This window comes from Lycorma delicatula, chromosome 9, assembly GCF_047948215.1.
Source record: "Lycorma delicatula isolate Av1 chromosome 9, ASM4794821v1, whole genome shotgun sequence".
Classification (NCBI taxonomy): domain Eukaryota; kingdom Metazoa; phylum Arthropoda; class Insecta; order Hemiptera; family Fulgoridae; genus Lycorma; species Lycorma delicatula.
Window position 1 is genome coordinate 18,038,056 of NC_134463.1, and position 18,245 is coordinate 18,056,300.

The 18,245-nt window shown below is 27.5% G+C and overlaps 1 protein-coding gene across 1 annotated transcript in view; it reads right to left on the bottom strand.

The window, feature by feature from the left end:
• Positions 1–18,245, bottom strand: part of Nrx-IV (neurexin-4) — a 108,812-nt gene that overhangs the window by 40,823 nt on the left and 49,744 nt on the right. The window contains exons 4-9 of the mRNA XM_075375041.1: positions 12,970–13,111; positions 9,956–10,159; positions 8,538–8,704; positions 7,075–7,260; positions 5,888–6,049; positions 2,016–2,232 (exon numbers count right to left, since the gene is read on the bottom strand). Of these exons, the coding sequence (XP_075231156.1) occupies positions 2,016–2,232; positions 5,888–6,049; positions 7,075–7,260; positions 8,538–8,704; positions 9,956–10,159; positions 12,970–13,111 (1,078 nt within the window). The remainder of the gene's footprint in view (positions 1–2,015; positions 2,233–5,887; positions 6,050–7,074; positions 7,261–8,537; positions 8,705–9,955; positions 10,160–12,969; positions 13,112–18,245) is intronic.

An 18,245-nucleotide genomic window follows, 5' to 3' on the forward strand; every position in this document is an offset into this window, starting at 1 on the left:
AAAAGAATAACTTAAACATAATTTAATATATATTTTTTCACACATAAATGCATAAAATATATTTGATGCAACATTAAAAATGTTGATACATTCCAAATTATAAATCCCAAATACAAAAGTATTTATTCTAGAGAATCTCAGTCAAGAATGATGTTTAGCAGTCTATGGACATCAATGACAAACTTGACATAGGATATCTACCAGACGTTATTGTAGTAATTAAGTGCCTCCAGAATAATCCATGCCCAATAATAGGAACGTTTCCATTCTTTATGCTTTGGTACCCTGACATTCAATGTAACTCTACTTTATTTGCAACAATTGTTGCATAATCTTACAGAATAATGATGCACACATAACACATGACTTTTTTACTGAGGCTAAGGCATTATCAGAATTCTTGATAGAATCTTATGTTTAAAAAAAAGAAACAGAATAAAATCTTAAGAGGAAAAAAGTTACTTTATACCTTCTTTTCAAGAAAGAATTTTTCTTTCTGATGAAGAAAAACAGAACTTTTCCAACTGAAGACTGTAAAGGTTCAGTAAGTTTTTACAATAATGAAGCTATTGATACTAAAAATGAAACTTTTTTAAATGTTTTAAACATATTTCAATTTTTGTTTTTTTTTAAGTATAATACTATTTCACATCAAGCTAAAATCTAAATCACAGCAAGTAAAAGTTGGTATTGTATAGTCCCAAAATGACCAATTCTCATATAATGACTAACTGAATGTCAATAATAAAAAAAAAATATATAACACTAAAAATTTCAATCAATTAGAAGCAAACTAGTAAATTCAATTGAAATGAATGCAAATTACCCAACCAACTCCAGCCACCTGTATCTGGTACCAAAGCTGATTTAACCAAGTATTAACTGTAGTTATCAAAAACATATTAGATGTATAGTTACCAATGTTTAACAAAATTAATAAGTTGAAGAAGATATATTATGTAAAATTTTAAGATGCAAACAAAAATAATCTAGTAAGTAAAATTTTTTTTATTGTCCAAGTCCACAAATACAATGGAATTCAAAATTATATTTCTTTTTTTTAATATAAATAAGCTATGCAATATAAGTATAATTTATATAATTTAATATATAAATAATGGCCATAAATCGCCTGGCATTGAACCACGTAATCAAAAATGGACACAAAGTCGAGCAGTTTAAATATTTAGGAGAAAATATCACACATGACCTGAAAGAAAAACCACAAAAGCACAGTTATTCACAAAATACCACCAAAACAACATACAACAAAAGATGCATCTCAATAGATACCAAACTCAAACATTACAAAACTGTAATCTATAATCATACAATATCTTATGGAAGCAAAACACTTTTCAAACTAAGATCCAACATTTCCTATTCAGCAGAGATGCAAAGAATAGAAAGAAGAATTCTAAGAACATGCTTAATAAAAGACAACTTACTGATGAGGGAGAGGGAGAATGGAGATTCATACCAAACCAAGAGGTACATAAAGATGTAGAACCAGCTCTAGACTAGTTTAGAAAGAAAAGAATCTCCTTCTTTGGACACATAATAAGAACAGAACCGAACAGGCTCGTCAGGAAACTGGTCAAGAAATACTAGAAAATAACCAAAACACTGAACTGGATCACCAAAATTAAACAAGATATGCAAGAACTAGAAATCACAATAGAAGCTTTACGAAACAAAACTGACAATATAAAAATACTAAAAGAAGCCAACTCCAGATTTAAAATTAAAGAGAAAAAAACAATGAGAGGGTTTGTTCAGAAGAACTCAAAAAAGCAAGATCTGACAAAATGAAGAAGAAAAATAAATAGAAAAAATGAACCAGAGTTGACTAAAGTGGTCCACTGTGACCTCAAAATTCCCCCCCCCAAAAAAAAATAAGCTATGTATTTTAAGCTTATGTTCATTCTATGTTTAAAAAGTTTAGAACAGTACTTAAGGCATGTTTATTCAATTGTAGTTTTAATAATAAATTCTGAAATTGTTAAAAAACTTACCTCCTATTAGATATTTAGATCCAGTTAACATTTTTAATAGACGTGTTGTTCTCATTGGTTTATTATCAACATTTAATATTAGTGAATTATCAGAAATTGTCAATATACAATGATGCCATTTACCATCATTGAATTGTTCATTATAATTATCAAGTAAGGCTTTAGGATTATTATCAGTCTTTATTTCAACCTTAACTTTACCAGCATCTAAAAACAACTGAAACAAACATAAATTAACATATAAAATGTATAATGTACTGTATTACTACTATAACATTAACCCTTTAACATGTTTTAGCATAGTGGTATACAGCAGGAATTATAACCACTTTGCTAAATTGAGCACCCATTTTTACATTATATATATATATATATATATATATATATAATATCATTGGCTGGTCTTAATCTGAAGGCTGGTCATTGGCTGGTCTTAAGTTAGAGTTGACTAAATGTAATATTACAAAATAAAAATTAATCAAAAATATTTACAATTTTAAAACAAATAAATTTTGTTAATTGTTACATAAATAAACAAATATTATGAAACATTTGTTCACCTAACAAAGATTCACCCTTAGAAAATCAAATAATAAATCCACTTAATGGACAAAGCTATGAAAACCAAGCTACTTTTTTCAGATGCTTTTATAGTTGATTAATGAAAACCAGAATCTAGTAAATTATTAATTGATGAGTGATAAAGCAAATTTTCATTAATTAGTTTTGTTAATAAACAAAACTATATGAAACATAACCTGATATATGGTCTTCATTCTGGATTGATTATTATAAATCATGTTGGTGATGCATTTTTGATTCTAAGCGTGGGTACTTTTTTTAATCTTGGCTCTTTTCATTATCTTTTTTATATTTATTTTTTTGACGATACTTTTTATTTTATTGAATTATTTTATTTGCTTCTTTTGGTAAGAGAGCTCTATTTCTTTTCTCTTTTTGATTGCCTGTCCTACACCTGTCTAGGTTGTTTTTATTTAACATCACGTGATAAGATTTTAGGTAATTCAGAACTTTCAACTACAAAGATTATGATATTTGTACGTGTATAATTTAGATTTTCCAATGTTCAAAAATATTTTCATATGAAACAAAAGTACCATGCGTGGAATAAAACTGTAAACTATTCAACCATTTAGTGAATCTTAAGTAATACAATTTCATCTAATCATAATAAAAACACCTACTGCACCAAAAAATCCCAGAGAAATTGAAACTGCAATTAATTAACATCATAAGTTCAATGTCATGGAAAATAGGAGCAAAGGAAGGGGACTTACATTCCTACATAAGAAATCCCCTCCCATGAGTCATGTAACCATCCCTCCCACCCCTTTCTGTCATGCTCTCACTGTCAGTTGTCTGCTGAGATCAAGAAGATGAGGTGTATTGTGTAGAATGTGTGTTAGCAATGTATTCAGTAGCAAAGCGAGTGTATATTTTAGTCATATATAAAAATGTTTTTTTTAAACACTTGAGTTATAACATAAAGCGTTTCCTAATCATCCCTTCCCAGCTAAAGACAGCATTCAGCAATTGGTGAAGAAATGGCACCAAATGGGATCTGTTATAAATGCACCAAAGAACAGGGTGCCATCTGTTTCCACTCCTGAACTTCATGCATGCATTTCTGAAGTGATGCTTCATAGTCCTCAGAAGTTTACCAGAAAACAAATGCAACAGGTTGGGGTGAGTAGAACAATCTCCATATGTCCCTGAAGAGTTTGAAGTTTAAACCGTACTGCATCACAGTTGTGCAACAGTTGAAGGGAACCTGTTTATGTTTATGATATCAGAAGAGGCATGGTTTCAATTATCCACACCGAATACACAAGTTACCCTTACATAACCAGAAAATAGGTGTGTGGTGTGCTGAGCTTGCTACACATATTATTAGTTCAATATTTTTCAACACCATAGTAAACACAGATGACCACTTTGAATGGCTTTTCTCAACAGCTGACAAAAGAACATGAGTACTGTTTTTCCAAGGAGGAAAACACTAGCTAATGTTCATCAACTGTTTACTGCTGAGCAAACAGTAAACAGAGGCTTATAGCTTCCATGGTCAACAGATTAGTCGACATGTAACTTTTACTTATGGAGAATGTTGAAAGCTCAAGATCTGTATCAAAACAATCCACACAAATGAACTAAAGGAGAATATCAGAACATATTACTCCAGTGGAATTGATACAGACATATCTGAATTTGTTAAACTGTGCACGCAATTGTTTAGCTGTTGGTGGAGACCATTTGCAAAATTTACTCTGAAGATTAGTACAGGTATGTTAGTTCTTAATATCGATCTTATATAGATTACTGTAGATGCTGGTGTGGCTGCTTTTTGCAACTATTCTGTATATCATTTTCTGTAAGTCACTGATAAAAATCTAAGCTACTCTACAGATATTATTTGATCACAAAGAATTTCCTTGTTTGTGCATGCGTGCGTGCGTGCGTGTGTGTGTGTGTGTTACATTTGTGTCCAAGATTTATGAAACATACTGCTACTTTTGATTGATTGAATACAATCGCTCTAGGACTTGGTTGTTTTTATTTTATGTCAAGTAATGTGATTTTAGGTAATGACCACCTCTACATGGTGTATATGTAAAAATTTAGATGATTGCCAAGAATGTTATTATTGTACTATTACCTATCTTTAGGTTCCATTATTTATTTCAATATTAGACTTATGTGAATGTTATTAATTTACTTCAACTGTAAATTGTAATTTACAGTATTGAAATTGTAGAATTATCTCCTACTCTTCCTACTGAATTTCTGAATTCCTCCTACTGAATTTATGTCCAGTTGAATTATTCTCAATTTAATAAACATAAAGAACTACTGATGAAATATTTTCATTTCATCCACCATCATTCTCATTTATAAACAGTTCCTATTAAATATATGATGAAAGAATATGTTTAGTAATATTTTTACTCACTTTTTTGAAAATGAATGAAAAAAAAAACTGAAAACATATGTTTAATACTCAACATATGTTTTAATGAAAGTGGAATTTATAAAGTTTTTAATGTATTTGAAAATAGTTTTAACAGGTAAACAAGATTTTTATTGATACATGGCAAAAGGTGCCAGCCCCAAATTATAAATGAAGTAACATACTAACTAAGATGTCCCTGTCCGGAAATTTCAAAAAATTTCCCATATGTAATTACAATTTCCTAAAAACTTTACAAATATTCTTGAGGTAAAAGGAGAAAAAGCATAATGAGAAACAACACACAAACATAATTTAACTAAATTGATTTTAACATTACAACTAGAAAACCATACGTACACATCAAACTGCTAATAGATTAATTATTTATCACCTTCTTATAACTTTTTGTTTGTGACTGTCAAAATTTAATAAATCCATTGATTTAATACTTCCTTATTGTAATACATAAATATTTTTTATATTTTTAAACTGCATTCTTAAACAATTATAATACTCTCCAATTAACTGCCACCTTTACATTGTCTATAAGAAAGATATACATTTTATACTGTAAAATGTGTCAGTCAAAAAATCAGACAATGCACTTGAAGCAATGATTGTAATATGATCCATAAACTTGTTTTTAATATACATGTTGGGCATTTAACTGTTCAGTTAGTTAAGAAAGTTAAAAATCTCTTTTCATGCCAGTAATCCACTGAATACTTTAGTGTTATAAAAACAGTACTTGGATTTTCAGCTTACATTTTTATTTGCAATAAATAATTACTCTTAATATTTAATACAGAAAATATTAGAAGATGAAACATAATGCTTTCAATGAAAGAAAAATATTAATGTTTTGAAAAAATCCCTTAATTAATAGAACTGATTTATTTACCTTGACATAACCATTTGTTGTGAAATTATGATACAACAGCAGACCACCTTCTTCATAAGTACGAAAAGCAAGCGATATGTTTAGTGTTGCAAAACCTTCATAACCTCTAAGAGTTGCTTGAGATCTTGCTGTCAAAAATGTGACTGGAATGATTGGAGGTTCCTGAATAAAAATAAAACTTCAACTGACAAAAGATATTGACGTCTGATGTAATGTTTTTAAAATATGTTTTTTTTTTGTTTAGGTATATTTCTAATTTCTTGTGAAAGAAATTAGAAATTAGTTCTTGTGACAGGATATCCCTGGGCAATGATTAAAATACTTTCAACAATGTAGGGTGGTATTGAAAGAATTTGAATCATTTAATTAAATTACTAAGGTTGAATTTTTTCATTATTTCTAATAAATACAAACATATGCAGACAAAATAATTTCAAAACAGAACATAACAATTAAAGAATACAAATAGAGAATTGTACTAGATCATATGGTAGAAGTTTTAATCACATTTACCAGTTGCATAACTGTACTCAACAATAACAAACATCCATGTATGCCATGCACATGAAGGATATAGTGGAGTTATAAAGCTGTCTTCTTGTTGAAGAAACACTATATTCCACATCAGCCTAATAAGTTCAATAAAATTTGAATAATATTCACCCTGTTGTAATAGCAACTTGAAATTAAAAAAATATGAAGCAAGGAGAAGTAATGTTAATAACTGAAATCATATCATTGGAACCATATCTATCTTTTCCTAATGTGATTGTTAAGTCACTGATTTTAAATTAAAAATTTATTTTTCAATAAGTGTAACAACACAGTTGCACCAAGATGAAGTGTTGTACTAAAACTGTATAAATAAACTACTATAAAGAAATAAGAAAAAAGATAATCTTGAAGTACAATATTTATGTCACTATAACACCAGTAGTTTTTAAAATGAAAGCTAATAACTCCCTTTATATCTGTTTTATAATCCCTGAAGACAACAAAATCCAGTCATCAATAATAAAATTTATGAAAAAGTATCTATGCATAAAAAATAACAAAGTTAAGTGTTGCATGGGTAAAACCCCTTATCTCTAATAATATGACAGCAAATATTGTGAGTTAATCAATAATAAATCTCATTAACTTATAACAAAGTGAACATTAAAGGCAATATAAACACTTATACTTACAGGACAACTATATAATGTATTAATTTTCTGGTATCTATTCATCTGCCAAGAATCACCGGTATAATATGCTTCCTTTATTTCAGCAATAATATTTGTATGATTTATAAAAAGATTTTCAAAACAACCAGAGAAGTTTTGATTTACAACAAGACCTTCTTGTATATTAGGCACACCACCAATGTAGAACTAAAAAAAAAAATGAATGAGAAAATAGAATTAATAAACTATGATAAACATATCAATCAGCCTAATTTATATGTATATTTATTTTCATAAGTTCAGCCATTTTTTTTACATTATTTAAATTAGAATTTCTTAAAAGTTATATTTTACATTCTAAATTATTCTTTTTTCTTTTATTGTTTATATTTATGATACAAACTATTGTACATACAAGAATTACAACTTTTTAAATAGAAAATTGAGGACATGAGGCATAGAGATAGAGTAATTATTTTTATTATAAAATTTTTGCACAGAATAGAAAATTATAGACAATTTACCAAACTAGTAAAATGATTGAATGATATAATTTTTTTTACATTTGTTAGAAAAAATTAAGATTTCATGTTTTTCCAATTAGGCTACCATTTAAAATTTTAGTTGAAAAAGACTTCATATTGATAACATAACGTTATTATATACACTGTTTAAAAAAAAGAATCAGCAAAACTACAGCAAAATTACTCCATAGGTGGATGTACATTCACACACATACTTCAGAGTAACTGAAAAATTCATTTTTTTCAAGTAAACTCATTTTTTAATAATCTCAAGATTGTAAGACACGACATCTGCAGATAATCACTGGACCTAAAATTTTCCAGAATTATCAGGTGCCTATTCCTACATTCTACTCTGCAACTCTTCAATTTTAGATTGTAAATTATTCTGAGTTTTTACTACCAATAATGTACGCAAGATATGTAATTTGATTCCACTATTCTAAACATTTGCAGAGTTGTGATAATAACCTACAAATCTTTATACAGTTGTTTTTTTTAGGAAATAACAAATAGAAAAAAAGGAAAAAGAGACGGAAACATTTTTGCAATATCCAAGTTTGTAGGGCTTGTTGTAGGCCTGGAGAGGGGCAACCATTCAGCAGCACTTGGAAAAGTTGCACTTTAAACTTCCTAAAACATTATAGGTCAACATTATTTAATAATATTATTAACTAATGGTTCGCAAATAAAGCAATCATTAATTTTCATCATTAGACTAATGAATGAATTTATTATTTTTCCTAAATTTTTATTATCAAAATTAAAGGTTGTTTAGAACACAGTTAAAAAAAAAAAATAAGAAGAACATAAAAAACTACAATTGTATTTTTTTACTACAATTTAATGAACTAAAAATTATACGTTCAACTTTAAAAAAATTATCATTTAACGTAATCAATATTTTTAGACATCAAAATAGACAAAAATAAAAAATAAAAAACTCTAAACATTGCATACCTCTCTATTAAGATTCAGTCTTTGAAATTCTCCTTTAATTCTTCCATGAATCATAACACGATCAACAGAAAAGACGATATCGAATCTGTTACGAGAAATTAAAACATCATGCCATATGTTATCATCTAATAAACTACCAACCGATAAACTTGTCATCATTCCAGATCCTAAAAAAAATTAATTGTTACAATATTATAGGTACATAATACATGTATAAATGTTACAAAGCATACATTCCTTCCATAAAAATAATAAACAAATTTCTTGCTAGTAAAGATTCCCTAATAATTTATTCTTTTAGAAGAAACTTTTTGAAAGCTACTCTACAATATAACCTAGAATAAACAGACAAATAGTTCCCTGTTATTTTAACAAATAAATGAGAAATTATCACAAACCAAAGATACACTTTTATATTCCACAAGAGTGCGGCTTATTTTACAGACTGCAGATAGCACTGCTCAGAGTGGCAGTTGCTTATCATATGGTTGATTCAGTATTCATTGTGAACATAAACCATAAACATGTAAATTAGGGGAAAATGTTAGAAATACACAATTTTTTATGCTTGCCATTTTTACCTATAAGTTTTTTTTAAAATAAGGTAAACAATAAAGAAAGAATTAAGAACATGAAGTAAATTAACTATAAATACATGTGATCTGTTTCAAGTTTAATAAGTGATGAGTGCTTGGTTAAATCCAAGGACCATATCTTATCACCACAGATGTTATGGTTCAAGAATTTTGCTCTATATTTCATGAAAGAAATCAACATACAGCCAATTCACTCGTATAAGTACTCACAGAGCATCTTTTGCACCAGCATGACAAAAACGTTTAATAGATCAACCCTAAAGTACATCCCTTGAAATTTACAAAAAAAAAATCCAAAGAAAGCAAAAAAGACTTATGAACAATCTCTGCACAAAAACCTTTGACAAAAAAAAAGAAAAGATAAAAAGCCATATATTGTAGATATTCTACCATTCTATCCCTCATAATACATTTATTTTACAGCCTTCGCTGATTTGTCTGACCCATCTCTGAACCGCTTCTTCAATTATGGCATTCTCATGTTAAGACTTAACATACCATCCCTCCCTACTTGATACCAACCAGAATTACATTTCTTATAGCAAAACTTATATTATTCCAGGTTTCACATTAGGAAGTCAATCTGAACACTTTAAATGTACATATACATTTAAAGAACTATTTTTATAATAGTTTGCCTTTCCAAAAAATAGAGAGAGAAAGTCAATGTTCATGTTGAAATGACATGAACATAGAGTTATAGCAGATATATTTTTAACTTATTTTGGGAATACACTTTATATTATAAACATTGATCTGAAAAACTGTATTCACTGCCATATCAATATATAGACTACATAAATAACTTAAGAAATCACTTACCCAGATCAATATTGAGCAGCATCCTGTTATCACGTAACTGAAGTGCAATAAAATCACCCTGGGTACCACGAGAGTACATCAAAACACCATGCATTGCATTTGTTTTAAACCTAAATCTGATAGATTCTCTTGAAGAAGATATTGGTTGGGATCTTAAATCCCAACGTACTAGAGAGCTACCATTGAAGTAAAGATTTTCTGCCACTAAATTAAAACAAAAAGTATTAAAAAAATTATTAATATATCTAATAATGCATAAGTGTCCACATTAAGATCTATCAATAATGTAAAATATTAGGTATTTGATACTTATTTAAAAGCCTGTACTCATTATGAGGTTGGCTTAGAGATTTTTAATTAAGCAGACATGTTTTTCATTATTCTCTGAAAATGTCAAGTTTTTCCTGTAATATTTTAATTGGGACAGTCATAAATATGAACAAAAGATAACAAAGAGGAAAGTGAAAAAGGTTTTGAGGTTAGTAGTAGTAATCTTTTTACTTTAAAAAAAAAAGGTTATCATATGTAACCTATAAATACAATAGGTTAATTCTGACTACCATTAAAAATATTTACAGAGTAATCAAAGAATTTTGGCTGCTATCTTATAATTAAACATTTTAATTACTGCAAGATATAAAATAAAATTATTATGCCAATTTCATTTATTCAGTTTTAAGTTCCACGCATCGCAAAAATTACTTCCTTATCTTAATAACTACAATAAATCATCGGAATAATTTCGTATTTTGATTAGTTTCTGATTTTATTCTAAGGATTTATACAGATATGTATATAAAAATTACTAAAACTAAGTGTGTCATAGATCTAAAGTACTAGTCAATAGTTCATAATTGCTGGTTCAAGAGGTCAGAGTTACCAAATTAGGGATTTCATTTACACAATGAAAATCTATAAGAGTTAAATTAAGCTGGAATCAGATAAGAATATCATAAAAGAAGTTGATTCATTAGATTAGAATAGAATGAATATTTTTATAGGTCTTTTATAGGATTTAGTATTTTAAAAATTCAATTGATGAAGTGTTTCCGCAGAAGATAAAAATGATTTCTTAAAGAGATGGATACTGAATCCATTTAGTGAAAATGATGTAGTTTTTAAGTTACCAGTTGACATTCACCACCAGATCATCGAAACATCTGCCAATAAAATGATACAACTACAATTCACATATGAATATTTATTTCCTTTTTGCTTGCTTGTTAAGTGAATATGGGAATATAGTCACAGAAGAATTAAAAATATTATCCCTTTCATCTTCTTAATTCTGTGAAAAGGGTTTTACATCTATGGTTGCACTAAAAACTAAACATAGGAATCATCTTTTAACACTTGAAAACAATTTGCTATGTGTTTTTCTAACATAGATACATGAATGGAGAAACTTTTAAATGAAAAATAAATTCAACCAACTAAATAATTTATTTTCTTTACATGTGTTCTCATAAATGCAAATAATGTTTATAATAAATGATTTTTTTTCTCATAAAATGATTTTATTATTGTTTATGTGTAAAGTTATAGAGTAATTTCACAACCTCCCTCTCATACCACAACAACCCCCAGACTGATAAACGCTGCAATAGAACATACTCATTGCTAGTAATGAACTATGAAGAACTCTAAACCCTCTAACAGAGAAAATAGCCTAGAGAGCATAAGAAAGAAAGCTAAGTAGCAAATGGACAGTTCTACAGTAACGATTAGGTAAGTATCTAAAAGTAAAGAACAATCTACTGAAGAGAGAATTTATCTCATCCACCTTGATCCTTTTCAAAGAAAATAAAATTAAGTAATTCCAAAAGTAAATCAGTTGACTGTTTTTTTTTCATTCTAGTGCAAGAAATGCCAGAATTAAAAGGATCCACAAATTTAAATGTTTGTATTAAAAAAAAAAATCTGTAATGATTAAGTGACTGATTCACATCCCTTTCTTTGTAGCAAAAATACTTGTGCCTTGTCAGATCCCTGGGTTTCTAGGATAGAATATTACTAGAATTTTCAATATATCAGGGAAAATAAACAGAAATTTTCAGGTCAATTTTAGAAACCAATAGTAACAAATTTAAACCATTCACAACAGAAAAGATTAACATTATCATCTTTAAAACAATAACGTATCCTCCAGTTAATGCAAACAGTGTATTCTTTCCTAAGAAAGAGGTACAACCATTTGTTGCTTTATACTTCTCATCTCAGGTACAAATGGAACAAACCAGAGTTGCTTTCTATGGGAATAATAATGCTTATTATGTAGTATGATGAACAGTGTAGTCATTTGTAGGACTAATATAGTCTGAATTTCAGTATGCTTGGCATGTTTTTGTTAACTATGAGCAAGTTTGGGGCTTTTTTTTTAAGTGTCTTCCTCTTCTACCAGGACAATTATAACCAGAATGGTTTTGGTACATGTTCCTCCATATAACGTACAAGAAACATATTAATTTTAGAAATCAATAATTGAATTTAATTTTCTCATAATTGAGAAAATAAACAAAATGAAAAATAAAACAAAAATGAAAATAAAATTAACAAACATGTAAAATTCAAACTTGATGACTGGTTTAGGAAAATAATAAATTTTGATTTAATTATTCAAAGATTCATTTAAAAATACAGATATGTTACCAAAACAATAGTTCTATGACAGAACTTAATGTAATGTAAAAAAATAAGTACAAAAAGTTTTATTAATCCTAATCAAATAATTGCATTCATCTGTTAAGATACAATTTATAACATAAAGGATGCAATTTATGTCCTTTTAGATATAACTCTAGATATGAATTTAGCTGAGACAGTATCAAAAAACCAATGTCCTTAAAATTCTACAGGTTGAGCTTGGCCTTCAACTATCAATCTTTCACATTAGAAGGCAAGCACTAATTTTCTAAGCACCCAAAAAAAATCTTCAATATTGAAATTAAAATAAAATATCAATACACTAAAAACAGGAGTGTACTTTTTCTTCTTTTTTTTTAATTTTAACATACCATATTCACACCCATACAGCTCAATACGCAATGATATCCTATCTCTCCATCTGGTAGGATTTATTCTTATCCATTGTGCAATAATTGGAACTTCAAATGTATTTCTTCTTATACTATCACCATTTATATTTCCTTTAAACATCTGTAAAACAAAAAGAAAAAAAATTAAAACTGATATACAAATTAAAAAAAAAATTATAATAATGTTAATTGTTTGATAATTAGAAATCATATCACTAATTTTTGATTCCCAGCATAACAGGTTCTAAACAAATACATGACTGGATGTAATTAAGCTGGTAAATTATTTAAGATTGATAAGAATACAAACAAAAATAAGTTACTATGTTCAAAAAAATTAATTCGTGCTTAAATATCAACAAAAGTGCTCTATGTAATAATGACAGCTACAAAACAAACAACTATATTTCAAAAACTTTCCAATACCACAAATAATTATGATTATTTATGCTTATACATATCATCAGTTGAATTTTTCATTCAAATAACATTGTGTATAACAGAACAAAAAAAGAATGTTACTGAAATAATTCAAACAATTCATATCTAGTTACTTTGGAAAAAATTACTTTGAAAAAAATATTAAATTAACTTCAGATACAAATAAATGATGGTATAAAAAAAATTAACAAGAAATTTATTACAATTATAATATTTATTACTCGTAATTTCATTCATGTAATCTATTAAAACGTTTGGCTCATGGTTCTTTTGAAACAAACATCCTGCTTAGTGCAAAACAGATTTTAACTATTCTCATTATATAAACACCTAATAAAGATTTCAACAAAAATATATTATGTAAGTAGTTCATAAATCTATACTTCAGGTTTATTAATAAACAATTAAAGCACATGTTAGAATATACTAATTTTTTAGTACACAATATCTAACAGGGTGAAGTATTATAAAGTAATATCTACCTTTTAATTCTCTGAGAACAGGTGACACATTGTAACCACCAATATTAGATATTATATTGGGCAGTGGCTACACCATGAAATCACTTGCATTTATGACATTATTTCCTAATAATACCACTTTAATAATTCTTAAATGTCTAACTTGTAGCATTGCTAACATAATCATGTGCTAACAATTAAATGTTTATTCTTATAGACATTTTGTATTTGAGCAATATGTTGTGTTTGTTTACACTGAGTTAGTAATGGTGTAATTTGTTATTAGTGCAGTATATTTTGTGTATTTTATATTATTTACATCAGATAATAGTTTATATTTTATAATTTTTTAAGTTTTAAAGTTAATCTTCATATTTTGTTAAAAATAAAAACTTTTTGGCGGCTTTACCGTGTTAACCACTGCTATAAAAAAGTAGTCATGAATAAAAAAAATTATAGCCAAAGAACTTCGCCACATTTTGTCTGGCGATTTCATGCCGTCAGATGGCAAAAATAAAGTATTTTTTTTAGATTTGAAATCAGATAATGATTCTCAAACTGACAGTATACTGAAGGACATAAATGAATCAGATATTTCTTGTGATGTTATCCAGCCACAAAACACTGTCACTGATATTCCATTTTAACCAATTAAAAATAAAGAGTAACTCAAACCTCGAATTCGACAAACAAAATTGACCCACATCATTTGAAAAACTAATAACAAAAGAGAGCTTTTCCACTTTGATTCATGGTATGAATCAAAGTAAAAAAGCAAAGCATTTTTTCATGCACCTAGTGCATGAAAAAATGATAGCAAGAGGAGAATTTTCGTTTTTTTATAGGCAATAGTGGTGTTGCCACGTACAGATGGAAGGACAATCAAAACGTTAATATATTGTGTAGTAAACACGATCCATTTGATGTAACAACTACTGACAAAAAACAAAAGAATAGTACTAAAATTATATTTTTGTGCCCAAAAGTTGTTGCTGATTATAACAGGAACATGAATTTTGTCAATAACTTTGACAGATAGAAAAATAATAACAAAATTAACAGAAAATGGGAAAAAAGGTGGATGAGATTGTTTTTTTCATTTTGTAGACTTGCTATAGTAAATGCTTTTATTATTCATAAAGAAATGGAGATGGAACATTTCAGTAACAAAAGTTTTTGATGAGAAATTCACAAATTTATTTTTGCTTAATTTTTAGATGTACATTAACAGAGATCATTTAGTGAAGCAAGATTTCAAAACCAAACAAAAATCTAAGTAGAGATAAATATGTGCAAATCGAAGGAAGTGATCACCAGGCAAAACATCTTGATTCACCATGTTGATAAGCATTAAGCATTTTGTAGTACAAAAAAGAAGCTGGTTAAATCCCCCCCCCCCCCCCTCTAGTGGAATTGTAGTGTTTGTGGTGGTACTTTATGTCTTCATTCAGAGAAACATTGTTTCAATGATTATCATTCAAAATAAAATATTAAACACAGTTTTGAATAGATATAAGACCTAAAGAAACTAAATATTGAAATAATTTAGATTTACTAACTAATACACTGTACATGCAATTCAATTTGCTACATTTATACTTAAAAATTTACTTGCATTTCAATGATTCTGTTAATACTTTTAATTGATTAGTAATTAGTTATAATTTAGTAAAAAATTAAAAAAAAAAATCAATATATATTCTGATTTTTAATATAATTTGTAATCTCTGAATTGCAAATGTTTTTATTATAAGCCATTTCCTTGGTCTTTTATTCTGCAGTGGTTCCACTCTGAGACTTTTAAATAAGTCCTAAATATAAAATCTAGAGCTTTATTACAAAATATTGCTATTTTTTTGTCAAAAAACTGACAAAATAAGAGTATATGTTAAAAATGTGGATTTGATATTTTCTACATAGACTGCACATTCAGAGCCTTTTTTATGCAGTACGGTTTTGCCACACAAAGAGTTAACAGAAAATTTATTAGCCACCACTTCATAAATCTCATTCTACCCTACTTCAATAACATTAATCATATTTTTCTATAACAGCTTGTCCTTAGGTTCAAAATGGTTAAAAGATGTTACTTTAAATAATTTAAATAGGACAGTTCAGAATTAACTCCCTCCAATTCAAAAATCATTTTAAGTACATAAACATATTTTCAGTAAAATTTAATTATTTTTTAAATACAATGATATATTTTCATTCAACTTTCTATAACATCTCACTGGGACAAAATATTATATGAAAAATAAATAAATGAAACATTACAATTATATATGTAACAGTTCATTATAAATCAACACCTTCATGTTTATATTCAAGATGCAATATTCTTAGAATTGTATCAGGACAATTACTTTAATTAACATGACTGATCTGTCTAACGTGATGAAATATCATAATCGTATTTTTCTCAAGAGATAATACAAATAAAATAGTTTCAATTTCTGTTAAGGTATACCTTCACAAATAAGAGGTTCACTTCACATTCCATGAATAAAATACAGCCTTTTCCTAAAAAGAGTAAAATGTAATGAAATGCACCAAATTAACTTTCATCATGTTCTTCACAAAATTCTGTATCTCAATCAATTCTAAAGGTACATTTTTCTTATTACTTCAATTCTTTTGCTAGAATATTTAATAACAGACAATATATAGTCAAACCTGAAGTTTCACAACAACTGAAATTTTATTTTTTAATTTCACTATTAGAGTTACTCATGAATGTTTTCTGGATTGGTTGGATTATACATTCCCCTACAGTGTTTTTCTTGAAATATTTGTAATGCATTCTGTAGATAAAAGAAAATCGTTTTAAGAAAAAATGCCTGTTTTTAAATATATTCGTATATTGTCATAATATTCAAATGAATTTTTGACATCAGTTATTTATGGCCACTATTTTAGTTTGTAAACAAATATGGGATTGTAAAGTATTTTATTTTGCACAATCGCTCAAAAAATTTATAATCCATACAAATTACTACCAGCTTAAATTGAAAATATGAATTAAATTTAGCTGATGATATACAAAAGCTTTTTAGATGTATATAAATATTTTTGATATAGTATAAAATATGCATTTTTAAGTTTTTACCTTGATATAATAATAAATTATTATTGTTATTAATGGATTTATTGTTTGGTTAGTCTTGTAAATAAAGTATTTTAAAAGATTGTTACTTTTTTTAATTTTAGTAATTTATACTGGACAAACGTTTAGTAATAGACAGTTTAAGAAGATAAGTTAGAAATCTGTGTCAAAGCTTTATGTGTCATAAACACCAATAAATAATTATAAACAGTCATTAAATGCATGTAAATTTAATAATTTTACACTCTACCACAAACATTTTGATTATGTCTTACTCAAGTCGTTAAAGAATGGAATACCCATTTTTTCCAGGACACTGACTGTCTCAGACAACTTACAGCAAATTGATAAAACATACCTCTTTGCAAAAGGCATGGGATTATAGTACAGGTAAATCAATGGATCTTCATCTCTCAGTAAGAGTGAACCTGAGTGATAGCAGTGATCATAATTAGTGGACCACAATTGTTACTTGTTAACATGCATTAAAAATTAAAAGCTTTTTTTCGCATAGCACTAATGACAGCACTACTACCAAAGAGGTAAACAGCTTTATCTAAACATATAGGGCTCAAATAACACAACAGCAACAAAGTAATCACAGCTGCAGTCATAAAAGTAAGTTAGACATTAAAAATGTTGTTACATTATTGATAAAATCTGCTATACAAGGAACAATTCTGAAAACTAAAAATAATTCACATAAAATAATATATTATTAATAGCGAGAAATAATTTCTCAATGATTGTAAATTCATTTACAATCAACATAAGAAATTGAAACACCATTTACCTAAATAAATTACAATTCTAGAGTAGTCACTGCAAAAGAAAGAGTTTGTCTTTGAAGAATTATAACCTATGAACCACTTAAATGGGAAAAAATTGACTTTTAAATCATAAACTTTTTGCATTATTCTCGAGTCTCATTTTATTAAAAAAAAAAGAAAAAACATCTGTAGGAATTACACATTAAACACACCTTATTTTTTGCTTATTTTTATGGTAGTTAACACTCAATAACTTCTTTCTTGATTAATGAACAATTACTATTCAAAATATCTGAGAACATTTTTTTTTTCTGTTTAGGAATAAAAAAAATTCTGTTGATTCATTTCATTATAGTGACATTTTTAAAAAGTTATTTTTTTGAGTCAGTTAAAATAGGAACATTTTTTGCATTTAACTTAAGGGTTTTAATAACATTATGGAATATACAAATTTCAATTAGCAATACACTGAGAAAA